General features: G+C 37.9%; 1 protein-coding gene across 15 annotated transcripts in view; it reads left to right on the top strand.

Moving 5' to 3' along the window:
* The window catches only part of LOC111864320 (leupaxin), a 135,059-nt gene that overhangs the window by 91,176 nt on the left and 23,308 nt on the right, over positions 1–20,575 (top strand). For 13 of the 15 annotated variants that reach the window (XM_023851486.2, XM_023851489.2, XM_023851488.2 and 10 more), the window contains 6 exons: positions 11,731–11,902; positions 13,217–13,334; positions 15,084–15,231; positions 17,763–18,035; positions 18,237–18,410; positions 19,169–19,399. In XM_023851486.2, the coding sequence (XP_023707254.1) occupies positions 11,731–11,902; positions 13,217–13,334; positions 15,084–15,231; positions 17,763–18,035; positions 18,237–18,410; positions 19,169–19,399 (1,116 nt within the window). Of the gene's footprint in view, positions 1–11,730; positions 11,903–13,216; positions 13,335–15,083; positions 15,232–17,762; positions 18,036–18,236; positions 18,411–19,168; positions 19,400–20,071; positions 20,559–20,575 lie in introns of those variants that run through there. The other 2 variants (XM_023851491.2, XM_023851487.2) reach the window with 2 other exon arrangements.

Raw genomic sequence — 20,575 nt, 5'->3', positions numbered from 1 at the left:
AAGGAAAGCTCCTTCCGTCTGTTCATGACGGTATGCATGTCTGGGAAGTTAGGGATTGAGGGAAGAAGTGGTCATTAAGAGATCTCCTCAAGTCACAGTGAATGTTTGAAAGTACTTGTTTGTTACATCAAGTAACAATAGGGAACAGCCCGTTGAAATTAACGGCAAATTGAGATTATTAATACAGGAATATTATTTTTATAGGCTGTTTCAAAGAATTCCTATTCCTTGTTATAAGAAAAGAAAATACAACTTAGATTGGAATGAGAAGAAAGAGCGAAAGTTTCGAGGTTTATTGTGTTGAACGGTGATGTGATTCATGCATATTTAGGCGAAATCATCATTGCCATTCAAAACAACTTAGAGGCATTCCATCACGAATTAAGGAAACTCCAAAAAAGAGTAACTGATTCTACACAACGTGGTAATAAAATAAACTGATGCTTAGGAAATATCGCCCATATTATTGAACAAGTTCTTACCAATCTTGATGGGCGAATTGAAGTAACTGCAGACCCCATTGTGCAGAATCTTTCCAGAAAGGCCGAATCCGGCTGCCCCGACTGTGAGAAGACAATGTATAAAGGCCTTCTGCTAGTATAATTTCCCTATGGAGTTCCAAGTCATACCAAATATTTTCCTATTTATTTCCAAGTAGTATCTGCTGTCGAGGTGACTCATGACTGAAGCCAGGATGCAAAATATGTACATAATTATGTATCAGAACCTCTAAAATATGTGGATTCGTTAAGATATGTAACGTTACATAACATTAATATTTAGTTTTGCAAAGAACCTTTATTTACAATCTTTTGACACAATCATTGATTTTTTGATGCACAATACACAATTAATTTTTTTTTCCATGTTTTCTGGGGTCAGTGATTGGCTTTTATCTGCTGAAATATGTTTGTAGGCTGAAAAGGAACATTCTGCATGACAGTATGTTAGTAATGCATGTTTTAACGGCGGAATTTTCTCAGGAGCAATGTCATCAGAGGGCTCTACAGTAATCTCCATTAAGTACCTGACAGACACCGGTAAATGTCGAAAATCCAGGGTTTCTTTTTAACACTGACTAAGTTAGTGGACACACTTCCAACAGCCTTCCCTTTCACAACACATAGCTTTCTACTTGCATTTTTCATTATATCCATAGATTCTTGCAGGGGAAGCCCCTGGGTTTCTAAACATTTTATACTCTCCGGAAGCCAGCCCATATTGCTTCTGATGTCGGCAATTGAACAGGCAACTTTGGATCGCTGAAAGCACTTTGGGATCCAGGCTCCGAAACAACAGACTCAGATGGGAACTTGGCTACAATTTATTTCACACTTTCACACACTTGTCTCCAGGTTCCTCATCTTGTAGGCACTGGTTTGGGGGCAAGGGTGCGTCTGGCAAGTGCTGCTTATAGGATTGCACTTGATGTGGGGCTTTCGGAAACACCATTTTGTCATCGAAAATAATGTTTCACTTAGGGGAACTTGGCTTTAACTTCCTGAGCAGCACGTTGCAGTCCCTGAGCCGGGTAAGTAAAATGAACTATTAGGGTAAGACATTTTCAAAGCACTTTCTGTTTTCAGCATATATGCCGCAGCATTTGAATACAAAATTACGTATAACCTCCTCGTGAACTCCGACAGGCCACAACACTTTAAGTCCGTCATTCACAAATCTCGCAACAGTGGAATGATTTGTTTGGTGCAGAACTTTGGAGCAAATCAGATTTTGTTAGAAGGAACTTCGTTGTCTAATTTGCCAGCTACAAGGTTCGCGATAAAGCGACCCATGGTATCTGTTGTTTCGTCCACAGGCAACCCGTATAAAAGCATCTCCTATGTTGCCTCTTATGTTTTCCAAGGTTTCTTCATAGCAAATAGATAATGTTTTTGAAATGTTGACTGGTCTGGAATAAGTTGCTTGCAGTACTTTTCCAAAAAGAACCGAAATTCGGCCATTTGGAGTTTAAACAAGGAGATGTTCACAGACACCATCCACTTGCACATATCCTTGAAGAATTCGTTTCTTGAGGTCAAAGACTGCTGCATCTGTGTTAGAGCACTTGCTTCTTCAAAGAACTCAGTTGCTTGTAATTGTAATTCACCTCGAGTTCCAGATGATCCAATAAAAATGGTTACAAACCCTACGATATAGAACGTGTCAAATATTAACTAAAATATGTCAAGATAAACAGAAGAACACAAAAGCACAATACAATCATAAGTACAGTTCAGGTATAAGTCGAGCTCAAGCATATAATTAGAACATGTCAAAATTACAAAGCAATAAAATAAATGATATAAAAGTCAACAAGCATTATCGCAAATACAACAAAACTTGTTCTTTGCGTGTAGCGCGCTTCGTACATGTTGCTCCAACCGTGATTTCATGGAAATATGTTGCAATATTACGATTTTACCGTCGGTTATGAAGGAATCGTCTGTTTTTACCCACAAATGTAACTTTGACGCCAGAGAGGATGCAGCCGGTGCCATAATGACATTGACTCGCGAACTTGAGCTTAACAGATTGAACTGCTCATACAAAACTAAAATCACGTTCAGATTTTCAGGAAGAGAATGCAGGTTGTTAGGAGTGGACGATTATCTTTGATGGGAGGGGAGGGGATTTTAACCGCACTAAAAAGGAACACCATTAGCTTAAAAAAAAAAAGTGAAAGTAAATCTATCCCTGTACCAGGCCGTGAAGGCCCATAGGGTTGTGAGACGTTGAGGATCCCACATTATCTAAACAATCGGTTCAAAGATGGCGGTACGGTTGTCAGCCTTACACGCTGGCCGCGCTTTACTCCCCAGGATTCTTAGAAAAATCCCCAACGTGCAGGTCACACAAATGAGCAGAATTATCTGGTGTTTGTAGTTTACTCTGCTTTACAAAAGAGATATTTCCTTGCGGATTTCCCGATCATTGCAGAACAAGTCTTTTGTAAGGGTGGAGGAGACTATTAGTAAGACATTTAATCGAAATACACAAAAAATGTAGGCACTTTCCAGTTTAAAATGCAAGCAAAAGAAATATCACGAAATTCGAGTATTTACTTTTATGTAAGAGCCCAAGAAATATGTAGGATATGCCAGAATATGCAGAAAATTATAGAATAAAATTCGGCTGTAGCAATGTTAATGCTGCAATTCATGGAGATTAATTCTTTTCGAGCATCTACATAGCAAGAAATAAAATATGTATTTACTTAACAGTCCTAGCTCTACTGATAACATAGATGCATATACAACATAAATTTATTGTATTATTTTGTTTCTCACTGCATTTGAAATTAGCGGGAAGAATATGCGGATAAAGTTGACTTTAAGTACTCATGTGTCCTGTGCTGTTCGCCTCTGTAGACCTGTGAAGTGTCCACTTTGGCTGGGCTGTTGGTTTCAGACAGAGCTCTCGAAACGATTTTGCTGAATTGGTCTATATGGACATATGGGTTCGTGTTTCGAAATGGAAATAAACCTTCTATGTCTTGGTATGCTATTTCACCATGAAATAGTGCTACACGTCATATATCCAAACCAGAATATTATCAATGCTCATAGAAAAGATGTTGAAACACAAGAGTGTTCTCTGTTCGTTACCAGCTACATAACATACGTTCATGCAACGTGTTAACGCTATACAGTTCTTTGATAATCCGAAATTACTTGATTTCAGTGCTTTCATTCGCCTTTACAAAACTTGTTTTATATGCGTGTATGCAGAAGCTTATGGATACATGGAGCGATAGAATAATGACGATAGGAAATACCGAGCTAGTCGGCTTAAGCGGAAATGCTTCTGACTTGTAAGTGTATTTGGAATCTTGGCCGGTGTACTAATTACGCCGAGTTCTTTGTGGTTTTCTTCAGCCACTCCACACAGGTACTGGCATAGTACCTTAAATTAGACCACGACCGTTGCCTTCCCTATACTCTCCGAGTCATCATTCGCTGGGACCCCGGTCATCCTCCGCTGTCCGATATAACTTACTGCCAGCGTCATGAAATAAACTGCAAACAAATTAGATAGGAGGAAAGCAATGAAAAGAGTGTTAGGGTAAACAGTTTTGAGTATCGAACCCCAAATAGCAGTGTTGACTACTTTGTGGCAGGATTTAGAGAAGATGTGATGTTTTAAAATATCAACACGTGTAGGTCTTATAAGAAGAGTATAATTATGGTTACGTGCCAGGATCCAAATAGCCTGCACGTATGTTACATAATGATTATTTAAGACCTGACAATGCCGACCTCCAGGTTACAGATGTTACAGAATTAGATGAAATGACCAAATGCTAAACATTTGCTGCTGCCTGAAATGGGCCATAAAATAAACTTAATGTGCTGTAGTGGACTTGGAGGGCGCTAACAAACAAGAGAGTGTATACTTTTAAGAGTTCTCTAATAATAAATACACTTTATCAAATGCCACAAAAGCTGGTTATCGTTCAAAAATATGAATAAAAAGAATGAGCGAATAAGGGTGGTCTTGACCAGGTCTTGCCCCATAACCATCAGTGATCTGTTGTGCATCCCCTCTGTTTCAAACCCTCAACAAACCTGCAATTCCAGCTGAGTATAATAGGCGCCTCTTCGTGGTCACCAGGTTTCATAAAGTAGTGTACCAGGTCACAAAAATGTGTGTACTTGGCATAACATGTACACCTCATTATGATATGCAACTTCTATTTGAAGAGTAGTTATGTCCGATCTGTTGCATATTGAAAGAAGTGCTGATAACAGTGGACCGTATGATCGGCGATTGATTCTCTTCAAGGGAATTGTAATTTTTATGTGTATTACCACATTCATAACTGGTCGGACCCACCCGGCATCCTACCCAGTGCGTTTCGAAGTCTCCTTGTGTGGCAGTAAAGCGATCGGGGCATGAAGCTGATGCGGATATCGAGAATTCGTGCCTTTACCCCCACGCTTTCCGTGCTCTTCATGGCGTGGTGCACACACACCTCATGAAATGTACACTTACTGATATTTTTACTTAAAGAATAAGCCCTAGGAAGAACTTAGTAGCCAGCTTCTCTCTAAATGTTTCCGTATACATACCGAGGCTAACAGTAAAGTACTGTCACGTGTTAGTGACTAGACATGGGGTTTGGATTGATTATAGGAAATTGAACTGTTATAACTCGAAACTACAACTAATTATAAGCAGTTGCTAATTCACGCACTCGACTTCTGACTACAGGACACACTAATTCTTCTCAGTCTTTTTTCACTAGCAGTCGCTAGGTTAAGGCTCTGTCGGTGATCTACACACTTTGCAATCCGGCAGAACACGCTGAGTCTTCTCTGTTCGCAGTGCCTTCACGTGCCAGTTGTTTGGTAGCATCTTGTGACAGTGAGGATCTCTTTTACTTCGTCCGTGCTCAGCGGTTGCTGTGCTTGCTGGCTGGCGATAGCCGGTCCTTCGGTTAAGTTGCTGCTGGCCCCTGCCAGCACAGTCATTCTGGGCTTTCGGTCTCGGTATTTATGACTAAGATTTTTTATCCTAGACATGTACGCGTTTGAGAAATGGGGCCTCTTAGACGAGGAGAGGGGGCAGAAAACACCGTCCCTAACAATGCCGCCAGTTGTTGCGTTCGTATGTTGCCGCGGAAACGTGTTGCCTACTGAGCAGCGGCTCTCTGTTTATTGGCTTCATCTCATGTTTACTGTGCCGTAACCTAACAACGGCTGCCCCTTTCAGTCATCATGTCACAATACATTTTCCTGGTCATGTTTTCCAGTTAGTAAGGTAAAGTTGTCCCCGTGCGTATCTAATTAAGCACCATGCCATGAAGGCGCTTGAATGAGTGGATGTATAGATCCACATATTCTTGACCTCGGCACTAGTTGGAGGCGAGTGGTCAGCTTCACGCCCTGGCCGCCCAACCCCCGGAGAAAGAGTCGCCGGTATCAATTGGATAGGAGGCCGGTTGGACCCCAGTGGAGAAGAGAAAATTATTGATTCTACTGGGACTCAAACCCCGACTCCTCGGTCGTCCAGACCATAGCCAGTCACTATACCGGTTGCGCTGATCCGACAGGGATCATATTTTCCAGTAGTACGTGTATAAATAACCACTACTAGACATTGACATACATAACTTCCAGTTTTCACTCAGTCGCTATGTTTGCAGTGTTTAACATACAAGAACGTTCTTTATGCTACTCTATTTAGCTTCTTTAGCACTTGTCCCTATGATATATATATATATATTATTGTATATATGTATATATATTTCATATGCCTAATTTTGGTAGTTCAGTACCGCTAGTTGTCGAAAATCAGTATTCAGAATTGTGGGATCTCAAATTATGTTCATAGGAATGCTCTCTTGGTATTAGATGGCTGATAACAAAAGTGCAGAGGTGTGGTGGTTTACAGTGGCATGCTTATACCAAGCTGCAAGATAATCCTCCCGTAGGTTCAGCCATTTATAAGGGGAACGCATTCCTATGGATTTGATGCCATAAACACGTGATTGTCCAAAGCAGCCACCAGCTCTTTCTTTATTCATAAGTTTTTGGTTGAAAACCTTTTTTTCTTTCTTCAAATTTTGAGATGAAATTTCTTTGCATCTTCTGTAAATTTATTAACTGGTTTTTACAGAGATATTATGGGTCTATGCTACATGGCTTCAGCACTTTACCTTTGCTTCTGTTACCGTGAAGCATATGAATACAGTAGTGGTAGGAGAAAACCTGTTTACTTTCTAACAGATTCCCTGAAATACTGTGCTTACTCCATGCAGGTATGCAGCTACTTGATCTGCAGTTGGGGAGCCTATCACATAGTTTAAGTAGAGTCAATTGGAAAACTTTATTTTCTTATTAGTCTTTACTGTATGATTTTATTTCTCACATTAAATTATGATTAGTGAAGTATCACATGTTGCTTTATTGCTGTATTGTGATTAGCATTTGGTACAGTTTTGCTGTTCTGTGTAATACATATTATTTGAATGTTGAAAGACAACACTACACAGCTTGTTCTCTTAGGGGGCAACAAGAAAGAGAGAGAGGCAAAACATACAAGGAGTTCCAAGAACTGGTTCTATTTTTACTGCACAAAAAAAAAATGTTTGATGTACTCTTCCTTTTACTTTGGGGTCTACCCAGACAGAGGTCTGCAAGGTAGATGCTCGTTATCCCTAATTAGGAAAAATGGCTCTTGGCCAGCAGATTATGTTCAGTCTGAACAAAACAGCTCTTAATCTGTTAATAAACCAACCTTTCATCATAGAATTAATATCATGACCCAGAAGCATCACCTGTTTAAACTACTGGCTTGCTAAGATTATCAGACATCATAATATAGTGCTTAGTGTTCCTCCTTCATATATGAGAGGTATGGGTTTATATTCCAGCTTGGGAACTATAATTTTTAGTGCTTGCTGGCAAGTATGTCATGTCTGTCCCAAGTCAACATTTCAGTCATACCATTCTTTGACATCATTTTGCCGAGCATTGAAGTGGCAGTGCTTCAGACTTTTGTATCAGAAGGTGCTCAATATGAATCTTCCCTGGAACACTGGCAAATTGTCTAAGGTTTTCATGGTTTTTCTCATGCTGTTCAAGAATATGCTGTGATAATACCATAAATTAGGTCATGACCACTTACAGTATTAATCTTGGCTGGAACACCGGCCATTCTGACTGAGGTTTTCATGGTTTTCCTTATTCTGTCCAGGAATATTTTGTGATAATACCATAAATTAGGTCATGACCATTTCTTTAGCATCCTATGCAGTTCATTATTCACTGTCATTCAGGCATTTGATATTATGCACTGAAGGCTGAGTTGCTGACAGCATCATTATATATACTACAAATAAATAAAGAGATAAGGGACTATCTAACCACTAATGTTGATAAAACATCATTCAAATAAACTCGTGATGCAGGATCTTCCTTGAAAAGTCAATAGTTACCAATCTGGTGGTCAGCATATTTCCTGTGTCGGATTTGAGGATGTAATGCTGTGTAGTCCATTGAAAGTCAAGCGATGTTTCAGAGTAAGTAGTCGCCTCTGAAATGTCAGTTGAGTTTTTCAACTGACTAATGGTGTTATGCCCCAGAAGATAGAACTCTTGAATAAATTTCCTGCCTTTATGGAACCAAAATTTACATTACCATTTTACAGTGTCCCATCATTTTACCCAGGCCTGCCTTTTACACACGAAGTGCATTCTAAAATAATCCTGACTACAGAACAACATAGATTTGCTGGCTGTGGTTCTGCATATTAAAAAGTGTGTTTAACAAGTCTCTCGTGACACAGTGGCTCCTCTGTTTGACATTTTTAGTTGTGTTGTAATGTTTAGCTTTCATTCAGCAGCAACTGTTTCTCTGTGATGTTCTGTTGAAGGTCACAGGCTGTGATGTTCCAAGTAATTTCACAGAACACATTTTTCTCTGTGTGATGACAGAGCTGTGTGAAAAGAGTTCTTTTTTGGGCTCCCAGGCAAATGCTGAAATAATAGTTTAAAGTAATTCACGATCACTTTTGGGGAAGTATTGTTAAATAACTAAGAAATGTAGTTTGTCTATTATTTATTGAACAGGGTTGCTTATACTTTAATAAATGGAACTTGTATTTCAGAGGTCGTAGTTTGATTGTGATCCAAGATATCAAGAGACCTTGAGTGTGATTTAATTTTCCTTCTCATTCCCTCCAGACACATTATCTAGACACAGACTGTAACCCATTTTCCACTACGCAATCCAATTCACCATTCACAATCATGTTTATGTATATAAACATATACTGTATGTGTGTGCCCACCCACACGCAGAGAGATATGCCACATAACCACTTTAGTTGATGCAGTGTTACTAAATAATATACAGCGATATTCAGGATGGAATAAGGAAAAAAGAAGTAATTTAGAGACAAATGATTTCATGCATGAGGTATATTGACCTCAGCAGACTGGAATATAAAAAAAATTCGATTTGGTGAATTTTATTCCAGAAAATAACGCTAAATTGTATGTGGGTAGAAATAGTGATGTAGTGTTTGCTTCTGTCTGATGGAACAGAGGTGTCAGGCACTGTTCCACCTTATTTCGCTCAGTGAGTATGAGCTTACACTAAGCTGTACACTTTCCTTACCATACCTTACCATATATTACCTCTCAGCTGACAGCTGTTTTCAATAGATAGTACCCATATCCATGCAACTTAGAAACTGTGCTTTAGGCGAAGGATTGTTCACTGCCGTGGGGATTTGTTGCGCTGACCACGGGACACCCTCTATCCGCTAAAGTTGGCACTAACTTCGCCGACAAGTGGCGGTCACTCGGTTGGTATAGTTCGCTTGCAGACTAAAATCACGGATTTTTCTTGTAGCAATCACATATACGTCTGCTTTATGTGGAGCCCAAGCTATCCCGAATTCAACTTCACAGTTTTTTCCCCTAACAGTTTATCATGCAGAAATTTATTAGGATAACATGCTTTGAATATAGACCACTCATTACGTTGTACAGTTGTTAACATCCTATTTAAGATTCATTTTAATATTATCCTTTCATCTACTCCTTGTGTGCCATTAAGGTTTGTGGTGTATGCAAAGTATGAGAAAATGCATTGAAAAAAGTACTTTCAAATACGTATTTCCACTGTTGTTAATTTGATGGTTTGGCTTTACAAAAAAGAAAAATTTAGTTCTCAGTGTTTGAATAAATGTATTAATTTAGATCAGTTACTCATGATAGCTAGATGCTGATGGAGAAGAGGTTTATTTTTGGTAATTTAATATCTGTTACAAAATAAAATAGACTATGTGCCAAGCAGACTGGATATATGTGTCTTCATGTATTATGGCACAATAATTGGAAATGTTCCAGATACAAACCTGGCTGAAAGCCTGATTTTGTTTCAGTTGAAACAGGTAAACATTATCTAGGATATATTACTAAAAATGTAATCATTTTTTATTCTGAATTTTATCTGATACTGTGGCATTAAGGGGGCACCCGGTAGCGTAGTTGGTTGAGGCACTATGCTACAAGCCGGAACGTTGTGGAATTGAATCCCAATGAGGTGGATTTTTTCAATTTACCTAATCCTACCAGCCGCACTGTGGCCCTGCGGTTGACTCAGCCTCCAACAGAAATGAGTACCAGGAATATTCTTGGCATATTGTTGGGGGAGTAATGGGGAGTAATGCTTCTGATTTGTATTTGGGAGATGCCACTTCAGTATCTCAACATTTTTTATTCTTTTCCTCAGTCCTTCAATTGAATGCTGGGAAAGAAACTTGAAATATACTGTGGTTGCTTATTCCTCCATACTTTGAAATTCACAGAACACATTTATCCTCTTATATCATCTGTTGTTAAATTACTGGCACAGTTGATACAGCATTGTCGAATTACCTACAGCCCTCCCCCCTTGGTTCTAAGAACCCATTCTTGTTAATGACATTGTACACTTATGTCTTGAGAATTGTTTATATTGTCACGTGTTAGTGATTAGACACAGGATTGGGATTGATAATTTGATTTATTGAATGTTTATAACTTGTAACTACAAATGGTTATAACACTGCCACTAAAATACACACTCTACAGATCAGTACAATTACATCACGCACTAAGTCGTCTGTTTGTTAGCCTGTTGTTACAAGTCGTTGCTAGGTAATGGTTGCTAACAACGGAGATTCCTCATAGTAAACCATGAACTGTCACTGCTCACTTGCAACTCACGAACTGCTAACAGCTGACTGTGACCTCCTTTGGACTACTTTTCCCATTGGTCCTTGCTATATATCCTAAGCGTGGACCACATAGTAAGCACCACTTCCAGCAGCTACACTATTGTTGCGTGTTGATTCATTGCTACAGAAACATTTACCATGTCTTGTTCCAGCTTTCAGCTGTTGCATCACAGTATTATCAGTATTCCAAAAATATAATATGTAAAGTTGTTATTTTGCATAATGCTTTATATGGGGTGTCTAAAGTAGTGGTTCTGAAGCTTTTTGAGTCCACAGATCCCCTAGCATTACATGGCGCACTCAAGGACCCCTAATCCCTTCTCATTTAAATCATCTGTGTATCAACTTGAAACAGTTCAAATAAAGTAATTTATTTAAATTTAAATGCTTGTACTCTGTGTACAAAATGTTTCATTTCTGTACAATGTTTTTTCTTAACTTAGTTTGTTTAATGACAGAAATGGCTGAGTCACCAATGCATAACCAACATACATAGCCATACAAACTTTCGAGTCCGAAATATTTGTTATGTCATTATTCCAGATACCCAAATTTTGTAAAATATTTTTTCTTCTAAGTTGTAATAGGAAGACAAAAATAATTTTGTAGACCCCTGAGGGTCTGTAGACTGCAATTTGAGAACCAGTTTTGTAAAGGAAGAACAGAGATGGAAATAATATTGAGGAGACTATTTAGGTCTAGGGAGATCAACATACTAATGAATGGGAAAGGGTACATGATGAGAAGCTACGATTTGTATTCTGCATCTGACTATTGATTCAAGGAGATTGATATGGTGTAGGCATGTAAACTACTTAAGGTGCATGTTAGAAATGTAGACCCAATTGTGTAAGGAAACTTATGAAAATGCACTGGAGTTAACCGCTGCTCGTATTGGATGTGTGTTCAGTTCACTTGCTAATGTGTGCTTGTTTATTTCTTTTTGTTTAGAAGTGTCTGCAGTATTACATGATGATAACTGTGTCTTTTCATTTTTAGCCCACATACCAGAATCAACGAATGATTCAGGAAACAGTTACCACTACAAAGACAGCATATCCACAGAGTCCTCCAGGAAAGATGATCTCCTTAAACAATAATTTATCTGAACTGGATACATTATTGCAGGACCTGAGTAATGCTCATTATGCCGGTTATGTAGAGAAAAAAGGTAAAATATATCATTGTAGTGTTATGTCATTTAACCCAGTGTTTCTCAGTAGGTATGTTGTGAGTCTGTGCTATATTCAATTTGAATGCGTTACTGCACAGTAATAGTAGATTATGAATTATGATAATATTAAGATTTTGTTCAGCCCTGCCATTGTTGCTTCTTTGTTAAACTGCTGTTGCCTCATTGTTTGTAATGTAATTTTATTTGAGAATAACCGTTATTAGGCTGGAGAAAAGTAGGCTTACAAGCACACCATGCTGTATCAGTACCATTTGTGGAGTTGTGAACTGAAGTATGGTAATAGATCATCTTAAATTATACATAATTTGATAAGGTAAATTTTTGCAGAGCATAAAGGACAGCATAGTAGCTTCATGGAATCTACATTTTGCTTTTGGTTTGATAGCAATAATTAATGGACCATTTAAACAAAGCACGTGAGATTTTGCATGGATGTAGAGCACAAACATACCTAAAAATTCTGTATGAAATATAGAATTCATATATGTTATGCAGATCTTTGAGGTCACATCTGATAAATATTATGTAGACACAGTCTGTACTTAAGTAATAAGAAAATATTCGTACTGCTGATGCTTATGCTGCTGCTGCTGCTACCACTACCACTAAATATGACACAAACAGCATATGTATGAAGAAATAATATGAACTTGGTTTAACCTGTGCCTACGTACTTGCATACAAGTTCATATCTATGGATGCATGTAACTTCACAGTGATATAGGATTTGTTGTACTGTATCCACATTTTAGCATACAGTCATGTTGAAGAGGTTGAGAAACACAGTTATTAAACTGATTAAAATATAACAGTTACTTTGCTTGTATTTTGTATCATGAGGATGATGTTTTTTTGTCCTCAGCAAAGAAGAAATGGTGTATATGATATTCTGATATAAGGAATATGCGTTAATTCTTGGAGTAAAGTGCATATATAGTAACTTCATAATTTAGCTCTTCTAGTATGATTGGAGTGTTTGAAAGAAGAACGTAAGTTTTTTAGTTGGGCTGTAAGGGTAAATGGGGAAATAAGAAATCCATGCAATATTTTGGTGTGGAAAAGACCAGGGAAGTGACTACTTGAAATTCCACGATGACCTCAATAGGAAAATATTAAATTGAGCTTTGAGAAAGTTAATTTTGATAACTAATGTGAGTCAGATGGAATTGGCTTGGGGTTTAGTCATTGACAGTAATCCTGTATTAGTATTCAGCTTTTAGGTTGATGCCACAGTCTTTGAAATTGTTATTATGTGTACAGTACTGTAAATCTCTTTCCATTTTCATCCAGACATGGGCCTTGTAAATGGTTCTCTTACTCCAGGCACAAGAGCAAGTGGCCATGAATCCAGAGTACGACCTTCTGTGGACAGTTTGCTGGATGAGCTTAATACCGCTGTTCCCAATGGGCAAGTACACAATTTTTATATGCAAGGGTGTAAAGTAGGTGAAACTGGCTTAGGTCAATGTTCAGTGGCATACTACCACAGTCAATAAGTTCGTGGAATGGCCGCAAAGTGCCGTCGCAGTCTACTACAGCGGATAGGTTGAGGCACGACATGATGCCCTATCGGCTCATCTCTCGTGACAGCAAGAGGCAGTTGTGTGCAAACAGTGTAAGTAGAACTATGACCTCTATTGTGAACTGCAGTTAAATGCAAGTGGCTGAAATCGAAAATGTGGCAGTTTGAACAACGGGCAAACATCAAGTTCTGCCAAAAACTAGGCAACTCCCCTAGCGAAACATTTGGCATAGGAAGAAATGACTTAATACACAACAATGCCCCTGCACATTGCACCGTTCTTGTCCAAGAGGAACTGGCAAGGCAACAGGTCACCGTTTTGCCACACCCTCCGTACTCACCTGATCTCGCACCATGCAATTTCTTTCTCTTTCACCTCTTGAAAGCAAAGCTACGTGGTCGTAGATATCAGTCATCCAGGAAGGTGGTTATTGCCACAAGAGACGCCCTATGGGAATTTCATGCCAATATGTTTCAGCACTGTTTTCGGCAGCTATATCAATGTTGGCAGACTTGCATAGCGGCCAGTGGCAACTATTTTGAGGGTCGATGTGGATCTGTGTAGGTGTATGTGAATACCTTGTAATATGATACGATAAAACCACATTCCATGAACTTAATGACTCTGCCATGTATATAAATGTATGTAATAATTTATTACTGTGTGTTCCTATATGGAGCTTTGGTGGTGTACTTTTGTTACAATATGTTATAAGTCTTCACTGTGGGGGGAACTCAGAGATTCCAGTAAATGTAAGTGGTTCCATGTAAATGCAGTATGTGGACCAGAAGTGTGAAAGATTGGCACTGCCAGTACAAATTCCCAATGATGGGCACAGTCTTGAGTCATGGACATGTTTTGAAGTAATGTCTCAGCATTATCTTGGAGGGACTGAGAAAACTATGGGAAATCTGAGTCAGGATCCCTGGTCTTATAGCTGAGATTCAAACTTCGAACCTTCCAGATGTAAATCAGGATGCTAAGCTCTCTGCTGCGATATCCAGCACAATTTAACTTCTCACCTTTGTCCTTTCTTGATATTTGGAAAAGACTTATGGCAGTGGTGTTACAACATAAGCTGAATAATGCCAAGCCAATTAAGGATACTATAGACTTCAAAGTAACACATGGCCACCACCCATGAAATGGCTTTGTCTGATGTTGTTGTTATCCTGTGGTGGCAAATTTGCTATAGCATGAATTCAGAATGTATAACTTATCTGTACAGTTCACTGTAGGGGGATTGCCCATTCTGTATGTATTGAAGATGTTTGTTTCCTCTGTAGTTTATTTTAAATGTACAGCATACTCATGATTATCAGTGCTGATGAAGGGAAGGAGTTGAACATGTAATCAAAAAGCATGAATAGTCCAAGTTTCTGATATGATCAGGAGATCTCAGTAATTGTTGAATGTAGAATTTCAGAATGTATGCTTTATGTCTGATGTATTTAATTATTTCAAAAACCCCCGAGACCTGTGGAAAATACTTTTTTACATCCAAGTAGTTTGGTAGGCACTTTGTGATCCTGAGTTGCTTGGCAGTCAGAGTTTAGAACTGTTGTGTTTATTGTACATTTTCAGTATAATATAATACCGAAGTCATACAATACATCCTGTCTTTGCCTTCCTAGGGACTTGGGTGATAGTCGCCACATGACCCGAACAATTACAATCCAGAAAACACAGACAGAAATGGATTATCCCAGTGCCCCTAGTGGAGGTGCATCTTCGGCTACAAAGGAATTGGATGACTTAATGGCCTCGCTGTCTGACTTCAAAGTAAGTAAGGAGCCATATGCTTGCAAGATTCTTTTAGCTGAGCAGGTTCGGCTTAGTAGTAATATATAAATTTTACTGCTTGGCATGTATTTCAAATTTTGGCTAGAGGAGAGCTGCCTGTACCCTTTTAAGTTGTGTTTTATCCCTGTACGTGAAGACAAATAGCATGATACTTGCATCTTGTAGGGTACAACCACTTCCATAACCAGTACCTTTCACAGTCCTCACTCATTTGATGCTAGATACCATTCTCATTCAGTGAGCCATTTTTGACTAAAGTGATAACATATGATTTGTACTTCATACAAACTAGGGTTTATATTCCCTGGTATGAACAAAAATTAAACAAACACCTTAGAACTTCAAGTGTAGGTCTTCTATACCAAGTATCATGAGAGTGCCATCATTAGTTTTAGATATCAAATATGCTGACTGCTGAGGGATGTGACCACCGTGTATGAATCCATTTCACTTTAAGAACACTAATAACGTAATCAGTCAGCTTAATAGAAGTGGTACAATTCTTGCAGCAGCACCAGCTGATGGTGCATTATGCAGCTTTTTCCAGCATCCCAAAGTGCAGGAAAAGTATAGTGATTTGCTGCATTTATACTTGCTAAATCCTCATCCTATAAATTCTCAGAGAGTCTCATGATTGCCCAGTTAGTAAAGGAACTGATTACTTATTAGTTTCCATGTTTCAGTTCCTGGCAAGGGTATTGGAATTTCCTTCTGGCTCAGTGGCACAGCCGATCTCTTTGATCTCTGGGAATCTGAGTATTTTGGGAGGTCTCTGTTCCTGTGGGTAAAGGAGACCAGAGTATAAAGCTGACCATCCAGCTGTGCTTAGATAAGATGTTGGGAATGTGTAAATTTTATACTGACTCTACAATGGAATTATGTTAAGAGCAAGGATAATTTTTTAATATCTTCTCACAGTACATGTAGTATTATCCACAACTGCAGTAGTTTCTCAATATGTCTTTTGAGGCATATTTAGTACTAAGAGAAAACAGGTTCAAAATGAAATGCTATTGGAAGTATACATACATTTATTTAACAGCTTTGATAATGTGTTAAAAATTTCTTTGTAGTAATCCTTTCCATGTTAGAAGCAAACTTAATTGTTTTAAAACTAAATCCATGCTATAAAGAAGGTAATCACTTTAAAACTAGACTGTTTTTTTCTTAATTTATTTGTGATTTGTATAAACACAGAAACCTGTCATAGTGTTTTTATAATAATTCAGGTCACAGATTTGTAGTCTTCGGACAAATGATATTATAATGTGGTATGGAAGTGTACAAATGAATTTAAATAAAATATTGAACATAGAAATGTTTTAGAGCAATGAGTAGTAGTATTGTGTAGTTTTTTTTTTATTCAAGCAGTCTTTCTCATTGGTGCTTGAAATCCCAGGGGTAGTATGAATACAAATTACTGCAAAAATGAAGGTAACAGTTGTTTTATATTAGTTATTTGGCTACATTATCTTCTCTAAGAAAGCAGTATGATACTACTACACACCCATATTTCTGTCACTAATTTTATAACTTGTCTAATAAACCCATCTTCAGTTGCTTAATGTTCAGACATAAAATTGCCATGGAAACAGATGTAGATATTCAATTGTGTTGTAATTAATGATCTTCCTGTAGCACTGACGTTCAGTTCTTTTGAAAACACCCCAGTTTCCATCACTTATTTTGATGAAATTTTTAATGGTGTGAGGGGCAAGGCAGGGGGGTTTATGTATTTTGAAGAACTGGTGGCTCTCTTGGCAGAACTTGATTGTGAATGTAGGTGGAGTAGTAGACCCTCTCTCATACATAGCAGTAGCCTGTCCTTTCTTGGCCCACATATGTGTCTGATGCTAGAAATAGTTTGACATGGGTGGGGCCCTTGGGGTGAGGGGAAGCAGCTGTACTACACCAGCATCACAGTGTTTGCTTGCAGCGGCTCCCCAGTCAGTCAGCACGCAGGCAGGCAGTTAGATTGACCAGCAGAGCCGGTCTCTATCCTAGAAGTCTCCTTGTAACATAGTGCGCTTTGACAGCTCTTTGCTCAGTTACACAATCCTAAAGCAACTTTATGACTAACCATCATAGCCTCTTTTTGATACTAAAATTATTTCACAAGTACTGCATCAGCATGTTTCAACACTTCCTATACATACATTTAATACTTCTGATAAAAATAAAACATGCATTTACCATTTATAGTTTTCTGCCCTGCAGTAGAAGTGTGTTGTCTATCAAAGGTATATTTTTTCAGTGAGCCCAGAAGCTTTTTCCCCATATTTTATTACATTTTTCTAGCTTATGAACCTAAATATTAATCTGTAGTGCTGAATTACTGCTTATTCTATTAGTTTTGTTGATCCTCATTTTTATTCTGCTTATAATCCTAGCTTTCTTTAATCTAACTAAAATGTGCCTATAGAATCTTAATGTATCTGGAAATATCTGAAATTGCATTTTCTTCAGTTGAATAGTTTTTGTTATGGGTCTGAGTACATGTCTTGTTACAGATCAATGCTAGTACCCATCAGCATCAAACTGTGACGGACTCACCTTACGCAAAACCAAACAAGGCAACGAAGAGTTCACCAAGTCCACAGCCTTCAGCACATCTCCAGTCTCAGCAGTTAACTGCATCAGTGGTGCCTCCTGCAGGTGGTAGTGGAAAACAGAACCAACTGGACTCTATGCTTGGCAATCTTCAGGCCGACATGAGCCGTCAAGGTGTTAACACCACACAGAAGGGCTGCTGTAACGCCTGTGATAAGCCCATCGTTGGGCAGGTACATCTTTTTTAAGGAAGAGGGGTGTCACATGGCATGGATTAAGTGAAATTTGACATCTGCAGAATGTGAAGAATGTTCAGTTTTAAAGGCTTAAATTAAGCATGTTAGATGTTCTTGAGAAAGAAATATGACATTTTGTGACGTAAGAATTCATTGTATACTAATTTAATGTGATTAAAATGACCTTTTTTGTTTCAGGTGATAACAGCACTGGGAAAAACTTGGCACCCAGAGCATTTTACATGCACTCATTGCAACCAGGAACTGGGTACTCGCAACTTTTTTGAGCGTGATGGCCATCCGTATTGTGAACCTGACTACCACAACTTGTTTTCACCTCGTTGTGCCTACTGCAATGGGCCTATTCTTGATGTAAGTCCTACGAAATCCAGAGGAGCTGCAGAAATATTATAAACTTTTTTCAAATTACAAATATATACAGAAGTGAACATAGATAGAAGTAAAATTGAAAATGTTAAGAGAATATCAAACCTTGGTCAGACTTTAGAGAGGCCTTATTCGATCAAGAATCTAGAAAGTTGAGACAATTTGAAGATAATAATGCATTTACTTATCTTATCATTAATTAGGAATTCTGTGTAATAGTTTCTTCCCAAGGTACTGTTGTTTCAGGGAAGATTTTGACTCTGTATGAGTAGCAGATTTTTCAGCCATTGTCCTCTACACTCTCAAACTTTAGACTGAACAAGTAGCATAGAAACTATGGACTTGGCAATGTTGTGAAATAAAACAGGGGATTATATTTAATAAGCAGTTTCAATTTTGGGAGATTCTGTTTCTATAGGTATCAAACGAATTAATTATTTTATAGATAGCAATTAGCATAATGGAGTAAAAAATACAGAGAATATAATATTAATTCTTACAGAAAAGCGTGAATTTTAAAATTACATTAACAGGTAAGGAGTTCATAGATACGTAGTTTCTGTTAATGGAACCTTTGAAACTAAAATGTCCTGACAGTCTTCTTGTTATTCCTAATTGAGCTGTCAAAGGGTTCTTTATCCCACTAACAGAACACTAGCTAAAAGAGGGAGGAGCTCCAAGGGATGAAGTAAGTTCTTGTGACATTTAAATTTTATTTATTTAAGATTTCAATCCTTTTTCAGAAATGTGTTACTGCACTTGAAAAAACTTGGCACACTGAACATTTTTTCTGTGCCCAGTGTGGAAAACAATTTGGGGAAGAAGGATTCCATGAGCGGGATGGCAAACCATACTGTAGGGATGATTATTTTGATATGTTTGCACCAAAATGTGGTGGCTGTAACAGGCCAATTATGGAGAATTATATCTCTGCTTTGAACAGTCAGTGGCATGCTGATTGCTTTGTTTGCAGGGTAAGTCTGAGCAATGGTATGTAGTAAGATAGTCTCTTGTGGATGTATGCTGCTTTAGTATTTATATATTTTGTTTATTGGAAGAGAACTGTATACCTTGAAGGAAGTGTTAAGTATTGCATTTATGGTACCCCCCACCACTAGTTGTGAAATCAAACCAAGTCTCTGAGAACTGTCTCTTGACCTTGGTATGACTTGATGCTAGGTGTACAGATTTAATTCATATGGACAGAAAATCCCATCTTAAATTCTGTGTTAAAATGTCCTGTCAGCAAAGATTGAAATATAAATGCCGTATGTTCAATGGAAAGGGTGAATTTTATTTTAAAGTTTTAATAATCTGTTACAAATGAAATTTCTGTACTGGTAAATGTATGACATCTTCCGTGAGCATAAAATTAGTTGTTAATTTCTGTACTGGTAAATGTATGACATCTTCCGTGAGCATAAAATTAGTTGTTAATTTCTGTACTGGTAAATGTATGACATCTTCCGTGAGCATAAAATTAGTAATTATCAGCATGTGTAATATTTTTATCTGGTTTGTAAATGTCGAAAAGGAAAATGTATGATTTATTCATTTATTTTCTTTCTCTTCTAGTCAGCAGCTGTGGTATCTTTGTAATAACTGTATGTTGCATTCTTATTAAGGTTTGATATTTCTAAATACAGGATTGCAAGAAACCTGTATCAGGCAAATCCTTCTATGCCATGGAAGGGAAGCCAGTATGTCCTAAATGTGTGGGCGTAGAAGAAGATGAGGAAGACTAAAACTTCAGATCAGTGCAAATTAAATGGATGATTCATGCCCTCTCCCAGTATGATGCCCCCCCTCCCCCATTTCATACAAGAAGTTCAATGCTGGAATAAAAGGAAAGTCTGTCCCTTCTTCATGTATATCATATGCCCAGAATATTATTTTATATGAATACAACCTTCAGAAAATATTTCCTTTGTTGTTTAAGTTATTTTTAACTTATTTTTGGAACAAGTTTACCCTATAGTTTTTTTTGTCTGTGTCAGTAGAAAAGCAGTCTTTACTAAACTGATTCTGTATTATAGCAGAAGTAAACTTTAACAGAGGTTGAATTCCATGTATAGAAATCGTTACCTGTATGTATATTCAATAAAGAGAAAGGAAAAAAAAAATCAAAAATAAAAAAATAAAAAATATAT

Source organism: Cryptotermes secundus, unplaced genomic scaffold (genome assembly GCF_002891405.2).
Source record: "Cryptotermes secundus unplaced genomic scaffold, Csec_1.0 scaffold216, whole genome shotgun sequence".
Taxonomy (NCBI): Eukaryota; Metazoa; Arthropoda; class Insecta; order Blattodea; family Kalotermitidae; genus Cryptotermes; species Cryptotermes secundus.
Note: the sequence above shows the minus strand (reverse complement) of the source record. Positions and strands in the feature narration are given on the sequence as shown.